The 20,216-nt window shown below is 38.7% G+C and overlaps 1 protein-coding gene across 4 annotated transcripts in view; it reads right to left on the bottom strand.

Annotated features, from left to right (window-relative positions):
- Positions 1-1,619: 1,619 nt before the first annotated feature.
- Positions 1,620-20,216, bottom strand: part of LOC125053135 (myelin transcription factor 1-like protein) — a 162,072-nt gene continuing 143,475 nt past the window's right edge. The window contains exons 6-20 of one of the 4 annotated variants that reach the window (XM_047654359.1): positions 11,861-12,888; positions 11,249-11,321; positions 11,071-11,111; positions 10,677-10,835; positions 9,744-10,014; positions 9,401-9,595; positions 9,064-9,265; positions 8,823-8,971; positions 8,637-8,734; positions 7,756-7,969; positions 5,171-5,380; positions 4,861-4,923; positions 3,517-3,806; positions 3,258-3,418; positions 1,620-2,988 (exon numbers count right to left, since the gene is read on the bottom strand). In XM_047654359.1, the coding sequence (XP_047510315.1) occupies positions 2,671-2,988; positions 3,258-3,418; positions 3,517-3,806; positions 4,861-4,923; positions 5,171-5,380; positions 7,756-7,969; positions 8,637-8,734; positions 8,823-8,971; positions 9,064-9,265; positions 9,401-9,595; positions 9,744-10,014; positions 10,677-10,835; positions 11,071-11,111; positions 11,249-11,321; positions 11,861-12,888 (3,472 nt within the window). In that variant the 3' untranslated portion in view covers positions 1,620-2,670. The remainder of the gene's footprint in view (positions 2,989-3,257; positions 3,419-3,516; positions 3,807-4,860; positions 4,924-5,170; positions 5,381-7,755; positions 7,970-8,636; positions 8,735-8,822; positions 8,972-9,063; positions 9,266-9,400; positions 9,596-9,743; positions 10,015-10,676; positions 10,836-11,070; positions 11,112-11,248; positions 11,322-11,860; positions 12,889-20,216) is intronic. The other 3 variants (XM_047654360.1, XM_047654361.1, XM_047654362.1) reach the window with 3 other exon arrangements.

Genomic DNA, 20,216 nt, shown 5'->3' with positions numbered 1-20,216 from the left:
CACATTATAGTGGTTAGGTGTCATAATATTCACGATACTTTGTGATTGTTTGTGATAAAATTAAAAATTTCTAAGAAATAATTGCCAGAACCCCAAAACGTTTAAATTAATCATTGTTTCTTACTTTCTTCCTTTTTGTGAAAGTTGTGGTAACATAATTATCTTAAGGTGGTTAAGCTCTCTCAGTTTTCACAAATATTTAAAGGTTTTTCTTATTATTCTATAAAATAAATGAATGTATAAAAAAATACAAAACCTGCGATAGCAAGGTTTTTATTTTTGAATAAAATCCCTTTTTTGTTAAGTGATACCGCCGCCCACGAACACTTACACTGTCAGAAGGGTTGCAAGTGCGTTGCCGGCCTTCGACGAATTGGTACGCTCTCATCTTGAAGTACACTAAGTCGAACTGGCTCGTTAACACTTCAGGTATGCAGCTGGCTTCACATAGTGGTAGTGCGCGGCCAAAAGTGATTTAAAAGTATTAATAGGAAGAACTCCTCCGAACACTCTCCAAGGTAAATGCGGTAGAAGATGCAGAAAAACCCCACATATCTACGCACCGCCAAGGGATCAAACCGCTCGGAAAGTGACTGGTCATCGATGATTCGAATCGCTCTTCGTTGAATACGGTCAAGTTGAAGAAGCTAGTGGTACTGGAGAGCTCCCTCTAGACGTGAGAACAGTACTCCATATGGGGCCAAATTTGCGCTTTTTCGCCAAGCTTCTTAGAGGCCAATTTAGTCTGTCAATCTAAATTACCGCGAAATTGAGCGTAAAGGCGGAAACATACTACTAAAACGCGACGCGACGTGTCGTGTCGACACCCGATGTCCATCGTGCACATTACCAACACGCGACACCACGACACGCTTGCAAATTCAAAAGTCATTTAGCTGATTTATTCCCCGCGCAATGTGCCAGCAAGTTTTTACCAATTTGAGGTTCAGATTCGAGGAATGTTTGCAGCGCAATGGTGCACACCTGGATGATGTTATTTTTAAGAAATAAATTTCCCAGATGTCTATTTTAATTGAAATAAAAAATTTTGTGTATTGTATTTAGTGTTTTTTTTATTTTTTTTTCAAATTCGCAAATCTTTCTGGCCCACCCTGTATTTCATATGTAATTTCATATGTAAACTGAATTTGGCAGGTTATTTGTATTAACTAACAACATCCTAACTCCCTGTTTTTGTCCTTGTATTGAGGTAATCTCATGTCATATAAAACAGAATATTGTTTCACCAACTCAATTAATTGTTCGTCGTTCATTTCGCCAAATAAATCCAAAAATATCTAAGTATATAAATTGACATTCGTGTCAAAAACTCGAAAGCATTGACGCATGACGTCATCATCACAACATCCACAACACGCCGATCCAAATCGATTGGATGTTACCGCGTGTGATCACATGGCGTGTTGTCTATGTGCATCTGACCGAGCAATTAATCTATTCATAAAAATTAAAAAACTTTAGGTAGCTATTGTAAAACTATTTAACTACGTAGATATAAATCCTAAGTAGGTTGAGTAGTTGAATTATATTCGGGAAGAGGTTAAGAGGTAAGGATAAGGCTGTAGTGGAATTCCAGGCTTAACTAAATAAAAACCATGTTTTACGTTAAATAATCACGCCGTGGTAATTTCGATATTTATTACTTTTTATTCTCTTTAACAACACATACTCAATATATTACAGAAACATATATGACAATCAGATTAGTAACATAGTAATAGGTATTATTTAATGCGTATATATTCAAGGTTCGTTCAATGTCCGTTTTCACTTTTCACAGTATTCATAATAATAACACAAATGACGTTTGTCGGTGCGTCTCAAAGATAAAACAAACATTTCCTTTTAAAGCACAAAACATATTGCAAATTAACAGCCTCCAACCTCAATTCGAACTATCACATTCCGCAAACAACAATAAATAAATAACAATAACATAATCACAGCGAAGTGAACATTGGCTAACGAGGATTATTCCTATAATTGGTTATCAATTAATGACTGAAGGACCTTATCCGACCTAATGAGATCTCATTACTATGACGCCCGAGCGACGTCTTAACTAATATTCACAATCATTTATGTACAAGTAAACTGACTAGTGTCTCTTAACTTTTATCTGTTTTTACAATTATGTTCGATCCCCGTAACTTCCACCCGTCAAAGTCCGCTTTAGTATTTGGCACACACCCGCACCTCCTACGATGCGGCAGAAGGGAGGGCGAATTATTTAACTTCCTATTTTCTTCCGAGAGGGACCTTCTCCGTAATCTATATGTGAGCGTGAATCAGAAATTTTGTCCGCTTGTGTGCCTATAACTACGAGAGAAATACACAGTATTTACAGTTATCTATAGAGACGCGTATGGGACTAAAATCGTTCACATTACAAGTATAAACTTCTCCTTACAATAATTTAAGCATACATACGAATAACAGTGTTAAAATTCATTTTAGACTAGAATTACGGTCTTAGTGATATTAGTCTGTTTCAATGTAAACGTGACGTCTCAAAGAATTCACACATCGTATACAACAGTTTACAAAACAGTTCTACGGTCCGCTTCTCCGCACTTCACTATGAACTCCAGTAAGCCCCGTCGTCGGCGATCAGCGCGTCTGATCGCTTTCGGCGGCGCTCGGCGAGCCTTAAATGGGAGTCGGGAGCACCGTAAAGTCTTGAAGCGCGTTTTTAACGGTCTCGTAGATGGGCCGGTTTTCGTCGGGGCAGTACCCGTCCGGGGAACAGAGGGTCTGCAGTTTGGTCAGGTAAGAGTCGAAGTTGTCGTGGGCGGGCTTGTCCCCCGGCGCGGGCGGCGGTGCGGTCCCGGGGGCGCCCGACGACGTCACGTGTGCGGTTCCCCCGCCGGGGATCTTCACGTGCTCCAAGAGCGTTATTACGTTATTTCTCAGGCTCTCGTAGTACTCGTTCAGATTGTTGTTTCGTTGCGACATCAACTGGTTTTCCTGTTGACAAACGTACTCCATATAGTAGGTACAACGAGAAAAAGCAAATTAATTCGATTCATTCATTCATTTTGAGACATTGAGTGGCTACCGGATCGAATAGAATAAGTAGTACTCACTAAGCAATGTTTTGCGTTGGACGTTAGGAGGACTCAAAGTTGGATGTTTGAAGCCATGACAGTACCATCTACGTTACGACAAAAATATCCACTTTGAGTGTTATATTCGGATCTAATTCACACACTCACTCAAAAGCATGAGACTCTTACTCTTTCCCCGGTGCTGAGATGTGACTCCATAGCGTTAATGTCAGATTTCAGGCGCAGCATTTGCGACTCGACCCTGGCGTTCTCTCGTTGTAATTCAGTAATTTCTTGTTCCAACGTCATGAGGTCCTCGCCGTTGCCGGTCTGCATGTTGATGTCCATGCCTGCAATTATAGCAAATACAAACATAAATAATGAAAATATTCATTTTATAATATCAATTCTAATCCAACCTATGTTCAAAATAGAAATATATACTCACTTGAGTACGGTTTCGGATAAAGAGGCGTAATATCATCTGGGTATTTCGCCTTTTTGGGTTGAGGCGTGGGCGTCGTGGCGCCGGCTACCGGACACCCTGACAGCGAGCGATGCGTCAAAAAAGACCCGTTTATATGTCCGGACCCGTCACAACCGGGTGTCGGGCAATTCACTCCATCGAATTTGATCGCCGAAGCGGCGGCTGCCACTGCCGCCTTGTGTTGTTCGACTGTCCCGCCACTTTCGAGCACCCGCATTTTGTTTCGATTCGCTATCGGGCACCCGGATGCACTATAGGATAGAGGTAAACTTATACTCTTATGATGCATAACATCAGCGTCTTTCCTTTGGGCGTTAAATATTGGATGGGCTAACAAATATACTACGCCTGTTATACTCTTACATTAAATATTACGTCATTAATACCTATGTAATTGAAGATTTGTATAAAATTTCAAATATATTTAAAAAATTGTATTTTTTAAAATCATATTAGATACAATTTTGTAAAATCTGCCGGACGGGAGGTCTGAAGTCAGCGAAAGCGCTTTTCCTCTGGGGTGTTGAATTTTCACCCACATTATTTTTTTTTCTAGATTTTGAAAAACTTAATCATGTATTGGGGCAAGGTCTAAAGAGAAGCAATGGGAAAAAACTATTGAGCACTGAGACAAACACCTACTGCAGTTGTCGTACAGAATCCACTTTTCATCGCAGGTAACAATACGACGCTTTTCTCGACGCTGTCGTTTCTTCGACGCATAAGTTTCGTTGTTGGTTGGTTAGTTTGTGTGGCACCCACTTATCTACGTTTTATATCTTTGCGATTTGATACTTATTCAAAGACCCGCATTAAGCTCAGCCGTAGATTGAATTGGATCCGCTTCCACTATCGCCTTCAATTCGTCGTTGTCGATAATGGATAGCGGCCGACGGCGAGGAACGTTTTTTAACTCAAAATTTCCAGATTTAAAACGATTGAACCAATAATGGACCGAATTTATGCAAGCAGTGCTAGGCCCGTAGACGTTAATTTGTCGTATTGTTTGCGCACCGGTAATTTCACGTAAGAACTGATATTCGACAATTTTACCATATTTCAGTTTATCCATGGCGCCAAAAGCTACCACAAAAACAAAACACTATCTAAAAACAAACTGAACTTCAAATTAAATTACCACGGCTTTCGGAAAAAAAATATTTGAATTTCAAATTGCGTGCCAATTCGTAGATAATTAAATCTGTAAATGCTGGTATAGAATCTTCAATTACATAGGTATAATAAATATTTCATGGATACAACGGTTTACTTTATATGTTCCTTCTTAATTTTTCCTTCTCTTACCTTCTATGTGATAAAAATTTCCCTGTAGCATGTCCAGATCCATCACAACCCGGAATAGGACATCTAAGCAGCGTGTAAAGCGACAAACTCATTGCAATGGTTGGTCAAGAAAATGCGACGTTAATAATTTATGTTTTACAATGTTTAATGAAATTAGTAACGGATTAGCGATGTATTAATTATGTGTGTGTGGTATTCTATTGATCAAGTAGAGGAAAAGCCAGAGAGTCAGTTCAGAAACTATGCCTTGCCTTCACGAAACCTAATGCCATAATAATTTTCCCTCCCCGACCAATAAAGGAGATCCTACCTGAGTGGTTCTGAATCTTGTCCATCTCGGGGTTTGCTCTTGGGTTTGTTTGCCCTGGGACAGCCGGACAGGGATCGGTGTGAGGAGTAGTTCCCTGTGACGTGACCTGACCCATCGCAACCTGGCGTCGGGCACTTCAGCTCTTGTGAATGGGGCTGGAGTTGAGATCGGTCGGCGCGCGGACATCCAGATAGACTGCACATATACAAACTGCTTACAATGGCGTGTTACTGTATCTTAACATACGATATATTTTAATCATTTATAGAAATAATTGCGAAAACAGCTTACACAGTTTTCACTAGTTTAGAATTAACTAATTATTTTCCGGGAACACGTTCGTAATTTTTAATTCAGAAACGGACTAAATTAAAATTTCTATTAAATGTTTTTAACTTTGTTTCCCCTTCAACCGTCATTTCTAGATTGTCGGGAAAATGCATTGCATAAACCAAAAGCATGATCAGCTGATATTGAATCATATAAAATGCTTAGCCTAGGTATTTATAACAAATATGAGCTTATTCTTATATTTGTCAGTTTAAATCGTTAGTAAAAAATGGTAATTACCACATCGACAAACGCAACATGCAACTATTTTAGACGAAGACGTTAAACGATAATGATACCTGGTATGATAATATTGACGCGTTTAAGCGTACTTGTGTTATTTTTAGTTGTCATAAATTATTATATTACTAATTGCCAAAGTCTATATACGATGATAGCGAACAAACGAAAGTTTACATAATAGTAAGTATTCCTTATTTACATAACAATAATAAGATATTATACATCACATATATAAATAGAAGTATAACATCTAAGAATAATTCATAGTATGTTGGATTATTTTAAGAGAAGTTTACGATTCGGTATGCTCCTAATTTGCGTAAGAAGTTACGTCTATTTATGGACACTATGAAGAGTATAAATAAATCCGGAAGACGTTTTCGAGGGTACAGTAAAGCATTGCGTTTATTTTAATCTCTAAATCTATGATACGAGAGGTTTTTAGAGAACATTGATAATGTTTGACTATCTTTTTTTTAAAATTGTATACTAGAAGTAGTAAAGAATGTGCAATCGAAATTAGAAACAGGAATTCCCACCGTCATGCGGTTAGTCGAATCAAACACAGCGGGTGCGGAAATGCGTGTAACTAGGTCGTCAAAGACTTATGTTTAGTATACAAATGCTCTGCGAACATATGAGACTGCCAATTTCACGAATATCTATTGCATTCTCAGTGGCCCTTGCCTGCGATGAGTGGCGAAATTACCACTTATGTGCCCGGAGCCGTCGCAGCTCTCGACCGGGCAATGAATCAGCTCTCTCGGCTCTCGTATGCGGTAACCCAGTTTCCCATAAAAGTCGTCACGATGATAGCTACATTAACAGTTTATTCGGAATGTGTTAAGTTATTGTCTCGCTTCAACCGTAACCTTGTTAAAAATCCAAGTAAATAATTAACATTGATTCAAGTGATTAACCTACTATTAAAAGTTGGCGCGAACTGAGTTTCGTTTACGTGAATTGTTTAAATGTCAATATGTAGAGTTATTATCGTGTTTATAGGGAAAAATGTTAAAGTCGACACGTCATTAAAATAAACTTTAATTAATCACAATCTTACCTGCTTCTCCGCATGTTTTGTACTTGTATCTTATCAATATAATATTTTATCAGCGCGTGGGGAGCGCGCGTCGTGCGCGTACGCCGGTATATTTAGACTGATCCGTCAAGTGTGACTTACGAAGTATAAATTCGTAATTCCGTATGACGCTACAAGTGTGTCACTATTCAGGTAATAGTACAGACAGTGTGCACACTGCACAGTCCCGACGTTCGCATTACCATCTGCATTATGTCTCTAACAGAATTCATTTCTTCTTTTTGTGTGTCCTTGAGTTTCGTGTTAATATCCATTCATTGTACGCAAAACGTTTAAATATTTTGGAATGGAATAAAGATAAAAGAGAACACGTGTCAAGGTTAAACACTGGTTTTGTGTACGAACTATGGTAATTGTCGATGAAATCAATTTATTAAGCCTGTCAATAATCGTAGTCAAATGTAGCCAAAGTATGTACTTAGTATTGTCTAAGCGAAACTGTCGGTCTCGTTTGATCCGCCATTGCAAGCAGTTGGATGTCTTTATAGTTAAAAATAAGTTTATGACTGTATGCTTTTGGTTCATTTAATGTATTAAATCCGAAGATAAATTTGATCTATCTGGTGAGTCGTAGGAGAAAAATGATCAAGTGAAACATAGTTTGTCCCAGGATGTGCTCGGTATTACATTCTTATATCTTCAAAAAATACTCTTTTAAGGCGTTTAGGTAAAAGTTATCTAGATCTTTCTACTCAGAATTAAGTGATAATTGTTAAGTTTCTCGTTAAGACTGGTCGTGTCCCGTCTGCCTCCATTCTACTAATAGATAACTTTCGATTATATGTAGATTTTATGATACGACCAAAAAGATTATATTATGAACATTTGGCTATTCGTTAAAAATTCAGAGACCCTGGAATCGTGGAGCAAGTGTGACTCTCGTGGCTGTGAGTGTCGATATTATATTCACCTGCTGTCCTTAGGTTTGTCGTGTGGTGCGTGAGGCGGTGGCATATAGCAGGGCGGTGAGTAGGGCGGCGCGTGGGGCGGATAGGCAGGCGGCGGCGGGTATGCTCCACACTGGTACTGGTAGCCGCCGTAGCTCGCCGCTGCGGCCGCCGCCGCGTAGTCCGGTTGACCTAAACCGTAGCCGGCGACCGGGTGTGGACTCACGCCACCGTAGCCTGTTAAATATAGTTCCATAGTGTTAACTATTTCGCAGAACTCGTACCAGTATCGTTTCGTCGAATATGTTGCATAAACCGATGCACTGGATATGGTTTTAATTGTCGAAATTACCTGTTTAAGTTTTTCAATTATTATTAAAATGTGGCAATGCACTTACTAAAATATCGTATTCAGTACATATTTTAAATTACAAATACAATCTATACACATCTTATGCATTATTAAGCAGAACATAATTATATTTACATATAAATGTAGGAGAAGCTTTTTATTTTCTTGAATAAAATAGTATTTTCAGTTTATGATAGGCGGTGAAGTATTACGGCGGCACAAGACGCCTGCTCACAGAATTAGCAATGTAGCGTGAACGTGTTGCGGCGAGATGGCAGGGGCCGTGTTTTAATTTGTACTGTGTTTTACGACTCTCCGGAGTCCTGGCGACCTGTTTATATTATACATATGTATAATATGTTACATCAAGTATTTTGCTTAAGTTTTACCGAGCAAAAGAGAAAAATATGGTTTTAGTTAAAGTCTCATTTTTACCTCTTAGTTTAGTTTAGTTTAGTCTCTTTTTTTAGTGTCTCTCGATGACAACTATTGCTGAAAAGCAGTCGAAACGTTATATTGATTTTGTTATTTATTGATACAAATAGAACTTACCCGCCGTATCTCGATGATATGCCTCTAGGTAAGGATGGCTTCCGCCACTGTCTGGCGTAGATTCCCGACTATACGTTACACCGCCGGGGAACGCTCTACTGCAAAAAAAGACATGACATGATATGACATTGAGCAAAGCCGCGAGGATACAGCGTTTAAGGCTAAGCCTAACGAAGAATGCCTCACCTATGTGGTAAACGGGTGACGCTAAGGTCGAGGGTCTGGCCCTGCGGGCTGGGCACCTGAGGGCTGGCGGTGAGCTGAGGCGAAGCGCCCGGCTGCGGGCTGCCTCGCGCCCCACCGGCGCTACTGTACACCGGGGACGCGTAGGGACCCTGTCGTAACAAGCGTGTTAGGTCAAGTCTTATAGAAGAGCAGCCGCCGGGGTGGGCACCTGATGAATATCGGGCCTTAGATAGTTTCTCACCTGTGGACTGCCACTAGACGAGGACAGGTCTATAGCCGGGCGGGGATCGCGGGGGTCTCGGGGCGTCGGACTCCGTGGACGCTGCGCCTGCGCCGCGGCTATCTTCACGGAGAGATTGATCGCGGAGAAACCCGTCGGGACGCCGGCCATCGCTCCCACACCGCCCACTACCCCGCCACCCGCCTCGTAGTGGTACATCGGTCTGGACACACATATTTATTTAGCCCGAACGAAGCCAGCCATCGTCAAACTTATACATTTTCCGCAATTAAAAAGTTAAAAACGCAAAGAGACCCGTTTACCACATAGTAGAGCGCTCAAAAAGAGTGAGACCTACCTAGGATAAATGGGTCCGGAGCTGGCATCCTGTTCGGATTGATCCGTTTTCATCGGAGTGGGTAAGTGTGGGTCGTGGTACCGTTCTTCCTCCCAGCCGTAGGGCCGCTGCGGACATTGAGGGTCGTACCGTTCGAACGCCGTGGCACCTTCGTAACATCGAGCTTCGTAGCCGTACCGTGTCTCATTCATTTGGCTAGGAAACAATGGGAGACGTTAACATGGTCTTCGGTCTATCTTTAAATCTATTTTTGGCGTCACTTCGATAGATATAGGTATATCTCTGGCATCTTTGCTTAAATGTAAATGTTCCAGAATCACCTAAACGGGGATTAATAGCTCACCTATATGACCTGACGTGATCATCTGGCGGCCGCTCATAGGGTGAGCGCTGATCCGGCGGCGCGCCGTAGCCGGCGTGGCGCGTCTCCATGGCGGGAGATTCGCGCTCGGGCTCGGCGGCCTCTCGCTTTGGGACCAGCAGCTCGGGGGCTTCCCGTTTCACGACTGGACTTTGCGGCGATGCCGCTGCTTCCGGCTCACGTTTTTGTGGCGTACTTCCGGTGTCAATTGTCGCACTCGGGGCAGATATTGATGGAACTGGTGCTGATAAAACTGTAAAGTTATAGACATGTTTGAATCTATACTTTTATAGAATTGACTAATAACTTCACGTGATGTAAGCTGCAAGTGCCTTGTGGGTTAGCCTAGTCCTACAATTTCTACCAAACCGCTTCATATTTCTTTATTTATTTATAAACACTTCATTCCAGTAATATAAAAAGGAAAGGAAGAGTTATGATATGGGATTTCAAGGATATACTTTTCGAAAGAGCGTAGCTATAGCAGCTATGGGCTCCCAAAAATTTTAAATCGTTTTTGAGATTTAAGGAAGAGTTTTAGTATTGAACAATATCCTCCATTAGCTGCTCTTACGATAAATTTTGATCAATCAAACCCCTTCTAGAAGAAACCTATTGTTGAAAAAAAAATTATAAAATTAATTACGCAACCAAAAGAAGATAGATACTTATATTTAAAGAAACTTCTCCAGACCGCTTTAAGATTGTGGCATAATTAATATGTACTTGCATGTCTTAAACCAAAATATAGTAGCGTATCTGTCAGGCCTACGCCAGATGTCTGCCTACACCTACCTGCCTACATTATAGAAAAATTATGAACAAAAAATAAACAGAAAGACCAGACCAGACCTCACGTTGAAGTCGATTAATCTATCCAAATGAAGTATTGCATAATTAATGTAATTACCGTACCGATAGGCCTAGCACGTTGGGTCCTGGCAGCAGCTTTCCTCGCGGCTGCAGCAGGGCAACCGGATAGAGACCTGTGCGTGCTTCGATTCGAGCTAACGTGGCCGCGACCGTTGCAACCCGGCGTCGGGCACTTTAAGATTGTCTCGTGCAACGCCAGTACTAAAAGTTGGTTATTTAGATTATCAGCTAGTTCTAACCGACTAAAGAAAAAATATTTTTTTAGTACCTTCTACTATTCAATACTTTGCTACAAAAACAAAACATAACCCAAAGCCACGGGTTGCTTTTGCAATGTAATATAAATTAACTTGTTTGGTATTGGTATTGTATAGTAAAGTCACAACCGAAACAGCTACAATAGCTAGCTACAACTAAATCGTTAGAATATACTTACTCTCTGGTGTAACTTTATCCTTTCTTGGACATCCTGACAGACTGATGGACAAAGGATTATAAGATTTAGTTTTAGTTGGAACTACGTTCAAAATAAATGATTAAGTTAGTTTGTTATTAAGATTTCCACTTTTCAGTCGCAGATGTTGACTGAAAAATCATGAAATTACAAAACTGACCTTCGGTGATGCGAGTAAAGGCCGGTGACGTGGCCCTGCCCATTGCAACCGGGAGTCGGACACTTGTTGCCTTCTGTGGACAAATCGATGATGATAAATTATTATTTTGTTAATGATTTAGTGTGGGCGTGAGGAACGATCGATACGGGCGGGCGTGTCGCTGGGCGTACCTGCGCGGTGCCGCCCAGCCGCCCGCACCCATCCCGCGCCAACTTCGAAGAAAAAATAAAGAACGCCAGGCGACTGCGCGGTCCGACTGAGGTTTTTTCTTTCGCGTAAAGTGGGGCGGGACGCGGACGCCCCGCCCATTACTCTGACCCGTTTTTATTGCATGACGTAAACTCATTTTACGACGCAAATCTTTATATACATTTTCCACGACGTCCACATAGTTCGGGCTCTAATGTGATTACACCCGAACAACATTAGACGATAGATAAAGTATGCTTAGCCGTAAAATTTAATTATTTATTTCAATAAACTACAAAATTCTAATAACCGACACGGCCGCGAACCTTGAACCGCTGAGTCTACGAGCAAAGTGACTTTGAAACAAAGTTCTCCGTAAAGTTCTGTCATTATGAAGTTTGGTAATGGTTGACGCGGAAGTACCTCTGGAGGCCGGCGGAGAGAGCGCATTGAGCGGGCGCGAATCGCGCGTGGGCTGCGCCGATGGCACGGTCCGAGCCTCGTGCAGCGCTGTGGCGGCGCGGGAGCCTAACCCGGCCGGTTGTAAGATCGTGTATTGTTTAGAAGCTTTCGAATTCTTCTCGTGATCATTGGAGTACCCGCCGAACGGCTCACTCGGAAAAGACGTCGTAGGAATCTTATGCTTCACCTCCGCGGGAGGCTTAAAAGCAGACTGTGTGGAATACGGCAAGGCAGCCGTGGCCGCTTTGTAAACGTTGTAAAGCGTCTGCTTATTGACAGACATAATCTCTTTCCGCTTAGACTTAGCTTCCCTTTCGTCTTCGTATCTATCGTCGTTTCTGTCGGACATGTCGATTTCAAGTTCATTAGAAGAAGAATCGACGAGATCATCGAAGTTATTTCCATCGTAATTATTACACGTTTTACTATCTCTTAGACCGTCATCGTTACTCTGAGTTTCCATTTTCTCTATGACGACATTACTAGATCCGACGTTGTCATTATCATTAGCTTCTTGTTCGCCGATTTGGTTGTGCAAATCGAAACTTCTTTGTGAGCCATCCGTAGTATCTGAAGATTGTGACGGTGATGACGGTAACATTTTATCTGATCGCTTGTCAAGAAACAAAGTATCGAAGTCGTTGTTATCTTCGTTATCTTCGCTATGAATTGAATTTCCATCGCGGGACCAGCTGGGTAAAGAATTTAAAGCGGAATGCGTCCTCGGAAGAATATTATTTTCTTCTATGGGCTGGTGAAGATTATGTGGCCCGGTGTAGACTCGACAACGCTGGTCGGCTTCATCGCGTCTCTCGTCATCGAGAAGTCGCCGTCGTCTTTTATTCCCCGTTTCTTCATCCATCGATTCTTCGATGCCGCCTTGGTTATGTTGTCTGTCGATAATTCTAAAGGCTTCTACATCTACCCCAAAATCAAATCTTCTTTTGTTTATTTGCGGCAACGATGAGAACGTATTCATCGGCGACGTCCTGTAACAAATATCGTCATTAGACTAAACATAGGTAAAAAAGAAAAGCAAAGAGAGATATAAATGGTAAAAGTAAAAACGTACTTGCGTATCGATTTTCCATCCACAATCAGAATTTTTACGCGGAAATGATTCTCGGTGTTTCCAATCGACGTATCACATTAAATTCACTCGGTCGTTATTTATTTGCACAAAAATCGTTCCCACGTAAAAACCATTTCACTCAAGAGCTTTCAGACCAATTATATTTCGAATAAGATTAAAAAGAAGAACTTGCAACAAAAGTTTTATCTCTAAGAAAATAGTGTCAACGTCGCCAATGGCATAATTTAGTCGATTCCCGAATACCTAAATGAACAATACAAATTTTATTTATCTATTACAATATTTATGACTTCGTATAGCGTAAAAACGTACTAAGTAATTTACTAACCAAATAAAAAATCGCATTGAAAAAGTTTTCTAAAAGTTTTTGTGTTGCGCTTGTAATGACGTAAATGATAATTTCGTGTTGTCATTAGTTTTAACTTGACATAAACAAAATGTGAAGGAGATTTGATATAAATAATATTAAGGCTGATTCGTCAGTAGTTGTTTTGTCGACATAAATAAATAAGACTGTCAGTGAGCTTGAGAGAATGGCCAATATATATTCGGATAGTGGTGTAAATATGTAGTTACGTGAGCACCCCGAAGGCTGTACCGATGTAAGCCGAGATTACACGAGACGTGGCCAGTATTCCAATGGCCCTAAAGGGTTGTAACGTGCGACTGTGCGTTTGCGAAAAGCGCTCGTGTGTTCCCTTGGAGTAATTAGATAAACTCCGAGGGTGGTTTAACCAGTTTAAACTAGTCGTAGCGACCTTTATCAACGGGTGGCGAGTGGCGGGTTATCTCGGGCCGCGTTAATTGTAATGCCTGGAGATTAAGGCACGATATAAGTTCCGCTGCGTTATATTGCGGAACGCGTTTGGATTACGCTAAGACGCTACGTGTGGGGCTCTGTGATGATATCGTGTGTTGTCGCCCAAATGCCTTTTAAGGCGCTTCTTGAATAAGGGAAACCGCCAAAAGCGTCCACATTATAATTCAGATTATATATATTTTATTGAAAATGTTAAGAATGCCAATAATTTAGTAATTCTTCAACAATGCCATCGAAAATGAAAAGTGAACGTGCGACCCTTTCCCGCCCTCGGCAATAACAAACACGCGACCTCCCACGGGTCCCCAGATCGCGTCTTAAATTCAAATTGCACCTTAGAATTCTTAATTATTGAAATCATAAATCAAAATGTGCCGTCTGGGCGCGCGACCATAAAATTGGAGGGAGAAGCTCGAGTGTGGTAGGATTAAGACATTATCACTTTTCTTTGGAGCACTCGCGCCCTCGTCGGCTCGGCTCGACTGTAAATCAGTGGCTAAATCCTCTGGATTAGATTCATAGAGTTGCCGCGGCCTGTGGATCGTGAGGCCGCGATAATGGCATCGTGTGCTTGCGTGATTTCGCTTTTAAATCGACTCCCGCCCGGAGATAAATACGCTTCCAATTTACTTCAATCCCCAAATAGAGTTCACAGTTTAAACGGACTTGATGAGGCGAATTTATAGCGAGTAACAGGCTCTGGATATCGAGTGGACATGTTTTATAACGTGATAAGTAAAAAATAGTATAATAGGTACTTATACACTGTCTCGTCATCTTTGTATTGGGCAATTAGTTGTTCTAAATAAAGGTACGTCGTTGGCAAAAATCTTAAGCAATGAAGACCGACAAAAACATTGACCAAAGTCGTAACTTTTTTAATTTTTAACAATTTTTAGGGTTTCTCTATTTATATCAGTCAGAATTTGTTACGTCAAAGTTTGTTCAACATTATTTCGACACATCTTTGGGACTTCTTTCTTAAATTTTCTTGCGTAAAGATATTATTATTATACATATGACTGGTTCATAATATTATGTATGAAACCACCCGCATCGTTAAAAGTATCTTAAAAACTGTATCTCTTGATATCATCATCATCATTGAAATCAAATGATGAAATTTTGTTCAAAATTAAATACGTATCTAAATAATCATTAATAATAATATGATTTTTATAAAAAGACCTTGGGAAATAATTAAGTTGATTCCGTTCAAAAGTCAGTCAACCTGCGAGTATGCCTAGGTCGCAGATTTTATGCATTACTTTTACCGTTTACGTGCGTTGCACGCAGCGGAAAAAGCTGTCAGGCACAAGTAATATTCCCTGGGCCTTTAGTTCGTTGATAAATGAAGTATGAACTAGAAGATCCTAAAATTTGCGCGATTTACTAACAAACCATTCAGTTTCTAAATAAAAGAATAATACTTGATATTGAATAATTATATATTTTTCTGACTAGAAACAAATATTTAACAATAAAATTTAGTTTAAGATTTTAGATGGTTTTTTTATCCTTAGTATAGTACGTTTAAATCCGCATCACAGCTTCCCTACCTATATCCATTAATGAAATACCAATTCATTAAGAAAGCCACGTAAAAAAACAGCAGCAGTTTTGAGTAGCCCCTAAAAAAATTTAAGCTATTGCATAGATTTTATCGCGGGCTTTGAGCGCGGCGACCGAATCATGAAATTCCGTAACGAAATAAACCTAACACACGATGACGTAATATAGGTGCGGCCAATACGCGTTAGAGCGGCGGGACAGAACGCATGCAGTATGCGTCTCACATCGGTTTAGGGTGATCGGATAGGCGTGTTAGTCTGAGTCTGGTGGAGTGGTAGATTAAATTAATATCAAAGAAAAAATAAATACTGCAAAAAATAAATAAATATTTATATTGCATCAGTTTATTATTAAAAAAATGCTAGCTTTACCGCAGCAGTCCCCGAGTGCCACACGTATTTTTTTCACATAAAAATAGATATAATCTAAATAAAAATAAGGTATATTAATAATTATATGTGTTATATTAAATTAAAAATATCACAAAATACGTAGAAATTTAAAACATTCGTTGTTTTAGATTTAATAAATATATCGAAGTTATTTTTATTAATTTATATGTTATGTTATAATAATTTATACTACTACGAGAGGAAAGATTTGTTTACGTATAATACATTCAAAAACTTCTGGAACTATTTCTGACTGAGTAATATATTTATATATTTAAATGACAAGGCGCTAGTTAAATATTGGCAACATTAATCTGACATTAAATCATTAATAGCGTCATTGATAATTCATACGTCAGTCACGTAACACAAAACATCATTCACCGATTGGACGATTGTAAATTCTATAGCGGCCTTCACACGTGCAGTTCGGAATGGCATTTCTGGAACTGCGCACCAATCTGCAGATAAATCTGTGCAGACTAGACCGCGCGCTGATCTGTGCTTCTACTTTACGCTTCAATTGTAATAACAGTTTGAACTGCGGTTCAAACTGCCTATTTTGCTTTTCTGCAGATAAAACTGTACGTATAAATGCTTTTCGAGAGTTTAGATCGCAGTATGGAATGGCGCGTGGAATGTCGACCAATTTTAAAAGTTTTCTTTCAGTTTGAACCGGTACAGTAGAAATGGATACACGTCTCGTGATCGCGTTAGCTGGTTTTGTGGTTGGTTTTAATATACTAAAAAGGAGACGTGTATGGATGGACATTTACCCATGTTAAAAAAAATACGAGAAAACTATCCAGAAGATTTTAAAAATTACCTAAGGATGGACGGCGATAATTTTGATTGCTTATTGGAACTTATCCGTCACAGAATTACTAAGCAAGATACAGTTATGAGAATATGCATAACACCAGAAGAACGTCTTTCCGCAACATTAAGATATCTGGCAACTGCACGTTCATTTGGAGATTTAAATTACGGTTTGTATAAGCCGACTTATTTTTAACTTGCCATAAACATGGATGTTCCCGATATATTTATATCGGATATCCTTATAAAACCTGTCACTGCTTCCACGCTCCAAACTGCCATTTTGAAATAATTGTCATCCACACGAGGTACCCGCATAAAACTGTACAAACGTTCGAACACACCAATGCGCCGCATCGAACTGTCAAACCACCACGCGCTTGTCGCGTCTACACGGACGGATTGGACGGCAGATCGGAATGGCGCGGGCTGTTTCCTACGGTTCGAACTGTACGTGTGAAGGCCGCTTATGTCTTTGCCAATCTAATCCTCTCGCTGAATTGGAGTTTAATTTCGTTAGAGATTGTTTCTGATCAAAATATGATACATATTTATTATTATTTTAAATATGATACATAAATGTGTTGTGTAATTTATGAATAATTGTTAACACGTAAAACATTGTAACAACTTGATGTCTGTTGACATAATATTTAAAAGGACGTTATAGGAACTGGTGCGATGCCATCTTGCCTAGGGAATCGTTTTGGTGGGTTCTTGAAATTATGTTTTTTTTTAAATCCAATTTATTCAACGGAAATAAAAATAAGAATTTATTTACCTATTTATAGTCTGAAATAGATATAGATAACCTATTTTCATCAATGTTATAAAAAGATACACTAAACAAATATTTTATCCTAAAGTTTTGCGCGAAAACAGCAAAGAGTTCTTTATTTATTTCTGCGTCACCCAAAGGAACATTAGAGAATCGAATCTCACATCATCCGTCCGTTTCGTATGATGTGAGATTTACACACAAAGCTGGTCAGCTCCTGACTTTCAAAAGTGTCTTTTAGTGCCTAATAGGCCTAATTGAAATAAATAAATAATTTGAATTTACTTCACTTGTTTTTTTTATAAAAATGAGTTGTAAAAAGAAACAGTATAGTATCTCATATTTTTTTATATTTCTGCAGCAAAGAACAATCAAAGCCTTCAAAATTATCTACAATAATTGTACATTCAGAAAATATTTGTATCTATCATTTACAAAGACAAAAATTACTGAATCGTATAAAAAAACTGCCAACATAGGTACACAATATTTTATTAAAAAATAAACGATAATCCTTCGAGATTTCCAATATCAGTTAAAAGTAAATGGTTTAAAATACGCATTGAATATAAAAATTACACATAATTTTATATTGTTGTATAACTCGGTTCTTCTAATAGATTATAATTAATTACATTCTGCTACAGACTGGGCAACTGCTGCTATACAGTAATAAAGCAATGCAAGGTGAGTCGTTCATTTGAATTAATAACTATATAATAGATAATATACTGTTCTCTACATTGCAATATATGACATTTAAGGTAAACGTAAATAGCAGTTAAGCTAACGTTCATATTAAAGGCTTAAAACTTCAAAGCATCGATTATAATTTAGACAAAAGAATCATATGATTGTGAAAATCAATATCGCAATAGTTTAACTGAGTTTGAATAAGTGGGGTAATGGTATCGAGCGGTGCACTAGTCCGCACTCCTGCGAGCCCTTACCCTTGCATTGGTATTGGGGTGTATAGGGCTGACTCTAACATTATGTGTTGTCTTTATTTCATAAAAGAATTTGAATTCGTTAAAAATATTATCAACCAATCGAACAAGAATCAAAATACATGTTTGCAAATAATGGAGAAATAAGAGATGATATTCAAAGACATTTAACATGTTATTCTAAATTTATTTCTATATTTTTAAATATATTCTTATACGAAAAATACCAATTGAAGTTTTTTCTTTCATATAACTTAATTACTGTACAGTTAAAAGCGTCTTTAGTTTCATGTTTAAAAACATCAGGAATTGATTTAAACTATGATTTTAGTACATTTTACCGATAATGATTTAGCATAACCCTACGGAAACCTTCCCTACGTGCACTTGTAGCGAGGGTCATACTATTGCTCAGCGTTCGCCCCTCCGCACACATTCTACTTGTTTTGTATTTTTCTTAAAACTTTATCACCCAAAGTTTAAAGTTATCGAGTTTCTTTAAAGCATTTAGATATGTAGTTAGCAGTGATATTAATACCTTTCTAAAACAACGTGAGCGTAATGTGAAGCCTGAAAGATTCTGTTTCTATTTTCACGAACAACAAGCAAATGACAATTAGTCGGAAGGTTGCCCATCAGATAGCTCCAGTGGCTTCGGTGGAAACAATTTGAGGGCTTTATCTCGATCGGCCCGAGGCGTCACACGTGAAATCCGTTTAGCGACCGACAACCCTACCTGAATTAAACGTTATGTACGCTCCGTAAACCGTAATAACACAAAATTTAACACTTCTCCATCGAGTTATTTAATAATTGTTTCATTAATCAACAGTATCATTCTTTAAAGATAAAATTTTTGTTGTATCAGTTTGACTCTATACTTTTTGACTACTAAATACCTTTGTCAGCGAATGTTTATAGATAATTTTCAATTGAAATTCTTATTTTTTTTAATACTCGTTATTACTTTTAGTCCTCAATATTTTTTTAATGAATTGAAATTGTACCCATTAATTTGTAAGTACATAATATACAATAATTAAGGGTGTTTAAAAGCTAAAATAGATTAAGCTTACCGTAAACTAAATGAGAAACTTTTATGTAAAAAATATAACATTTAGTTTATCACATACATTTGATGTAGTAGGTAATAAATAAAGCACTAGCCGATATTTTTTTTATGTTCTTTCTCACGTATATACATATAGACAAACACCTGTCAGCATTAGATCATGCTTGAATTAAATGAAGATAGTTAATGTGAAGAAAAATACACATTAATGTTTTAAATTAATTATACATATTTTGTTCATGATGGTTGCTAATGAAAATGACAATTTGAACGTAAATAACGTTATATGATAATAATTTCTACTTAGTCAATCATATTAAAAGATGTTAAGAAGGCAACCATTGGTTAAATTAAATTATTAACCGCGTCGTAGGTTAACCTACGGTTAATCGGTACGCATTAAGTATTCCCTCAGTTTTCGTAAATGTCGCCGTTATGTGACGATTCGCGCATTCGATTCAATTAACGTGTATGTCAACCGCGAACGGAATAACTAATTAGAACCTCCTACAAACCTGGCTCAGAAATGTAATTATTAAATTATTCGTAACATTCTATCGCTTTCTTCACCAAAAGTTTATGAAAGCATTTCGTGAAATGGTTTATTAGCGTGGGATTTGTGCGTAAACGATTATTTTTTTGTTATACTTCACTCTTCAGTGCAATCCGACAAGAGCATTGGCTGAAAAAACCGGAACCGTAAAATCGGTTATATACGATCGCAAAATGAACTCGGCGCTTATCGTAATGACTTACCAAACGGGTCGGACAAGGGCCGACATCACTAAACAAAGCGAATCACTAACATAACGCACAGTTAAAGT

The sequence above is a fragment of the Pieris napi genome, chromosome 10 (assembly GCF_905475465.1).
Source record: "Pieris napi chromosome 10, ilPieNapi1.2, whole genome shotgun sequence".
Lineage (NCBI taxonomy): Eukaryota > Metazoa > Arthropoda > Insecta > Lepidoptera > Pieridae > Pieris > Pieris napi.
The sequence above is the reverse complement of the archived record's forward strand: the minus strand, read 5'-3'. Positions and strand labels throughout refer to the sequence as shown.